The sequence below is a fragment of the Sesamum indicum genome, linkage group LG6, assembly GCF_000512975.1.
Source record: "Sesamum indicum cultivar Zhongzhi No. 13 linkage group LG6, S_indicum_v1.0, whole genome shotgun sequence".
In the NCBI taxonomy this organism is placed as follows: Eukaryota; Viridiplantae; Streptophyta; class Magnoliopsida; order Lamiales; family Pedaliaceae; genus Sesamum; species Sesamum indicum.
The window spans coordinates 12,059,794-12,065,083 of record NC_026150.1 but is presented as its reverse complement, the minus strand read 5'-3'; the positions used below and the strand labels follow the sequence as shown (position 1 = coordinate 12,065,083).

General features: G+C 30.9%; 1 protein-coding gene across 1 annotated transcript in view; it reads right to left on the bottom strand.

Moving 5' to 3' along the window:
• Positions 1-3,661, bottom strand: part of LOC105164399 (ubiquitin carboxyl-terminal hydrolase 3) — a 7,175-nt gene extending 3,514 nt beyond the window's left edge. The window contains exons 1-6 of the mRNA XM_011083043.2: positions 3,524-3,661; positions 3,147-3,278; positions 2,671-2,709; positions 1,371-1,476; positions 540-598; positions 375-449 (exon numbers count right to left, since the gene is read on the bottom strand). Of these exons, the coding sequence (XP_011081345.1) occupies positions 375-449; positions 540-598; positions 1,371-1,476; positions 2,671-2,709; positions 3,147-3,278; positions 3,524-3,589 (477 nt within the window). The 5' untranslated portion in view covers positions 3,590-3,661. The remainder of the gene's footprint in view (positions 1-374; positions 450-539; positions 599-1,370; positions 1,477-2,670; positions 2,710-3,146; positions 3,279-3,523) is intronic.

The window sequence follows — 5,290 nt, the reverse complement described above, 5'->3', positions numbered from 1 at the left end:
CCTTGCAACACCCATCTTGTTAAAAATCACAGCATCCTTCCCCATGACAATGCAGAATCAACTGCCCCTTCCTCTGAGAACTTAGCTTGTTGCATCACAGCTTTAATTCAATCTTAAAGACAGAAAGAGATACCATGGAGAACATATGACCCAACAGAACTTTGAAGCATTTGGATTGAAATATAACGAATACAGATGCGCAAAAAATTATCAACCCAAGGGATGAAAAGTCAGTTTCATCACCAATTCAATGCTGAGTCAGCTTGTTGAACTTAAGGCAAAATGTTGAGTTAGAAGAAAAGAAAGAAACAAGAGAATAAATACAGAATATGAAATGATTATCTTTTATATTTCACAAATGGGACAAATTTGACCTCAGTATCACCAGCAGTTGCTGCAACTGAATGAGCAACTTCCATTTCTCTATCATTTTCGAGGAATGCGGCGCGCTGCACAGTAATTTTGTCTATTAACTATTAGACGGAAACGGAGGCAGTGGCAGATTAATTGTAATACGAAAAAATGAAACGAAAATAGACCTCCGAGGGATCCATCTTTGCAGTGGATTTGAAGAAATTGTCCAGGTACGACCCCTCAGCTGAAATTTAAGACAAACCAAAATAGGTGAATCACAACCTATACATAACATGTTCTATAGATATACTAACTAAACCAAAAGCACACATGAATGACACAGTATGAAATTTTCTCAAAAAGCTATGCTTTTTCTATACCCTGACCAGGTTAGAGAGATCATAAATAGAAGAAAAGGGTGCGCAAACTTAACTTCACCATCCACTCAACCAGTAGATTGAAATAATTCTATATCAAGGAGTGGATAATTTGAAAGAGATCTTGATTTACATGTTACCAAAAGCTTATATCACCCCAATAACCAAAGAACTCAAGATGCTAAATACATGGAGTCCACTAGGTCTAGTCTCGGCTTCTTGTTTGGACTATGCCAGATACTGATGCATGAAGGCATTTCACAATAGTGGTATTTTAAACATGATGTTCCCTCATTATCAAGGAGATGGTAAACAAGAATTGTCCAACATTACTTCTCAAATAGAACAGATTGATATGCTGCAGATCACTACCTAAAATTAAATAAAAACAGTAAATGGGAGAAAATCAGAAGAATCTTAGAAATAGAAATGTACAGATTAAGGGATTTCCTCATTTCAAATCAATGCAAAAAGACTCTACCACTTGTAACAGCATCCAGAGCTCATCCAAGTTGCAAGAACGCGTTCATAACAAAGGCATTTTATTACTACTCCAAAAGTGATCCACGTAAGCAATCGGAAACTCTTAAGCAGATGAAAAGAATCAGCAAGAAGGATATTCAGAATCCAAGAGCTCACCAAGTTTTATTTCGGAAGTGATATTTCCAACAGCATGAAGAAGCCCAATGGTTCCACAGGCATTTCCCACAGTTTGCTTCATAAAGTAAACTCCACCACTAGGCTCCTGTGGGTAGACTCTCATGAATTATTTATGTATAATTTCCAGAAATAAACTAAAACATGACAGATGCTCAACCAGCAACAATATGAAGTCTGAAGCAAAAACAAAACCAAGGTTATTTCCAATCCACTCAACAACGATAAGTAGTCTTACATGATACTCATCAAACTATAGAAGGATACCTAACATAATTGTATGACAAACTAATTGGAAGAGCAAAAGCGAACTAAATTTCAGTTACCAACACAAAGAAAGATACTCCAGAAAACAAGTATGGATATGATTTCATAAATACCACCAGAATGAAGTAAGCTGAAAACATTGAATGCAGATCCCAAAATTATGACCTACTGAAATCAGATGACAACAATGAAAATCAACACCCGCAATTTCTCATAACTCAAAATGAAATCACCCATAACTGGTTAAGGTTTCAAAACTTATGGACAACTTATACTAGTACGAGATACTGATATACCTTTTTGCATCAGTCAGACATTCGCAGAAACAAAAAGAATGGCTATTATCGCATTTTTACCCACAAGAAAAAGAAAGGCAGTTGGATAGGTAAAGTAAAAATTACATCAAATAATATGGATATGAATCCATTTGTATCCTAAAGAGCACCTGTGTGCATGTACACAGATGCAACTAATGATTCTCATACATGTAATATGATAAACTGAAAAATTGACTGAAGAATTACACCAGATAGATACAATTGCCCATCTAATATTCTGCTTGTACAGAATCAAATAGGCACGGACATTATAAATGTTAACGATATACATGTCAAAACAGTTGAAACAAGTAAAGTGCAAGTTCAATTAAGATGAAAAGCAAGCATAATGCAAAAGTCCCTCACATGAAGCAAAATAAAACTCCAAAATACACTTCATAAAACCATAAGTGAACTCCATCATGCTGTCAGATGAATAAAGATAAAAAAAAATAAAACAAAAAAAGAAACACAAGTAGATGCAAAATCACCTAATCAAATAAACATGGTTTAATGGTAATAATTATGTAGACTATTGTGTAAGTGACAGAAAGTAGGAGTAACTTGACAGCACATTTCAGATTCTAATAATTTCCTTAGAACCAAAAGTTGCTCAATCATGAGCAGCTATTAATGAGAACAAAACAGGGTTTGGTCCTAATAATAAACTATAGACATGATAGTAAGGTATAACTCACCTTTAATGCATTATCTTGTAAAATCCTCTCTTCTTCACTCTGTAAAAGCACAAAATTGTCTAAATTATGTCCCAAACGAACCCAGACATTGTAGAAGCTAGTAAGCTACAAGTTGCATCAAGCACTATCAGGTTGCATTTAGATCAAAATAATTTTACCTTGAAAAGACATAAACAACTAGGTTTTTAAGTCCATTAGCTTCAAATGCAGTTCAGATATCAAAAACCAAATGCAACTCAAATCAAATTGGATTTGAGAAAGACTCTTGAGATTGGAAATGTATATATTAGTGAACTTTAAGTCCATTAGCTTCAAATCCCTTAGATATCAAAGAAACAATTTCCTGTGGATTTCAAATCCATTATCTTCGCGTAGGTATGAAAAATTTCATTGTTCCAAGACTACGGCTTTAGAACCAAAGATTAGGAACGCAAAAAAAACCAGCAAGCACATGACAGTTTGCACACATAAATTACCTTTGCTGTTATGGGGTAAAGAAATAACACAGCCAGTACCGGCTTTGGAACCATTTCCAAGAGCTCCTCATCAAGCCCATAAACATCAAAGCACTCTGCCTCATCCGGTGCAACACCAAGTCCCCAAAGAAACTGCTCATCATAAGTTATTTTCGTAAATAATTACTCATTGTATAAACATAAACTGCATAGCACCATTTCTTATTATTTATCTCTTTTTTACTGTTCTTCGTCTTTATAGTATTATCTTTCGGGAATTTCAGTACATGCATCAATCGTTCAAAATTTCTCACACTCCATAAAACTAATCCAATTGAACATCAAACTTTCAGAAGACACTCATCCACAGTAAGACACCAAAAAGAAGAGAACGTCACCTGGTTCATAACATCAGGGTTAGCTTCAAGAGGAAGCCATCTCTTAGCAGAAGCGCTGTCCGCCATTTTCTTCTCTTTTTCAGGTTTTGTTTCCTATAGGTTTCGGTGGATGTCTATCGAGAATTTTATAAGTTTCTCCAACTCGAACGAGTAATTCACTTAATTGCAATTAAGTCCTTATAGTTTTAAAAATATTCTTTTCGGTCGAGTTATGTGATCGCTAAAAGGTAATTTGTGAATTCAAATTCCTATTCCACATGATTCGTGAAAATTTTGGATAAAATTTACATAAACCCCAACATTTGAATTTAACTTCAAAAAGGTTTATATTTTTTCAATTTAGAGGGTCCTTTCATTCAAGCTTCTGGCATACTTTGCGGCACAAGAAAAAACAGAAAAAGTAATTTGCCCTTGTTACTTTTATAAAATTTTAATTTTTTTAAAAAGTCATTTTAGCCCCTACTATTTATTTTAATTACAATTTGATCCCTCGCAAGTGAGGAAGGAAAGTGATATTATATTTAATTAGGGGTGGCAACGAATCGAGCTCGAGCCGATTCTGTATAATGCATACTATATTATTATTATTATTATATTAAATTATGGGAATCACCAATTTTTTACATAAATTTATAAGTAATAAAATAAATTGTATAATGCATACTATATTATTATTATTATTAGATTAAATAATAGAAATCACCAATTTTCTATATAAATTTATAAGTAATAAAATAGATTGTATAATGTATACTACATTATAAATATACCAAAATATATTATGATATTCTAATTTATTGTTATGAATATAAACTATTGATTAATTTAGTAGTAATATAATTAGTACAATGTAGAAAAAAAATCATATTGAACAATTTAAAGTTATAGAAAAATATCAATTATCTGAAATGATGCAATTGAAATACATAAAAATATTTTATAGTTGAGATTAATATATGTTCATAATCTGCAGTAAATTTATATATTTATAAATGTTAGTATTATATTGATGTAACTATTATCTTACATTGTTGAACACCATGGGTTAATCGGACCATCAAAATTCATATCAGACCGTTAGATATGATTAAACTTACAGAAAAATACACTTGGTAAAGTTTTAGACTTATTGGATATACGAATGTCAAGATATCGTACTCGAAACATAAGAATAATCATTCAAGTCAGTGTATCGTAGAATCAAGCCATGTGATTTTAAATCAAATCGTCCGATATGATCTAATGGACACGATCTTATATATATATTTAAATTTGGTGTAAATTAGGTGTCCGGATTTTAAGATATCATAATTGTTGATTAATTTTTTTGATCTCATTATATATATAATAAAATAATAATTAAAATTATTCAAACATCACTATAATTATCATTATCATTATTTTTAGATTAATTCATAGAAATTATTACATTTTGATATAAATTTATAAATAATAAAATAGATTGCATAATGCATTGTATGTATCCTGATATAAATATAAAACTCAAAAATAGATAAAAAATCATAAGTAATTACTTGTCAATTTAAAAAAAGTATAGCGTAATACAAATATATATTAAAATATAATATAAAATTTATATATGCCATATTAAATAATAATTTTAATTACAAAAAGTATTATAATTTACTAAGTTGTTGATTAAATTTATTTTGTATAAAGATTAAATGTATAAATAAAAGTACCATAATTTATTATTATCCAAAATAAAATATATGATATTGATTAATAATTATAATATATGGTCAA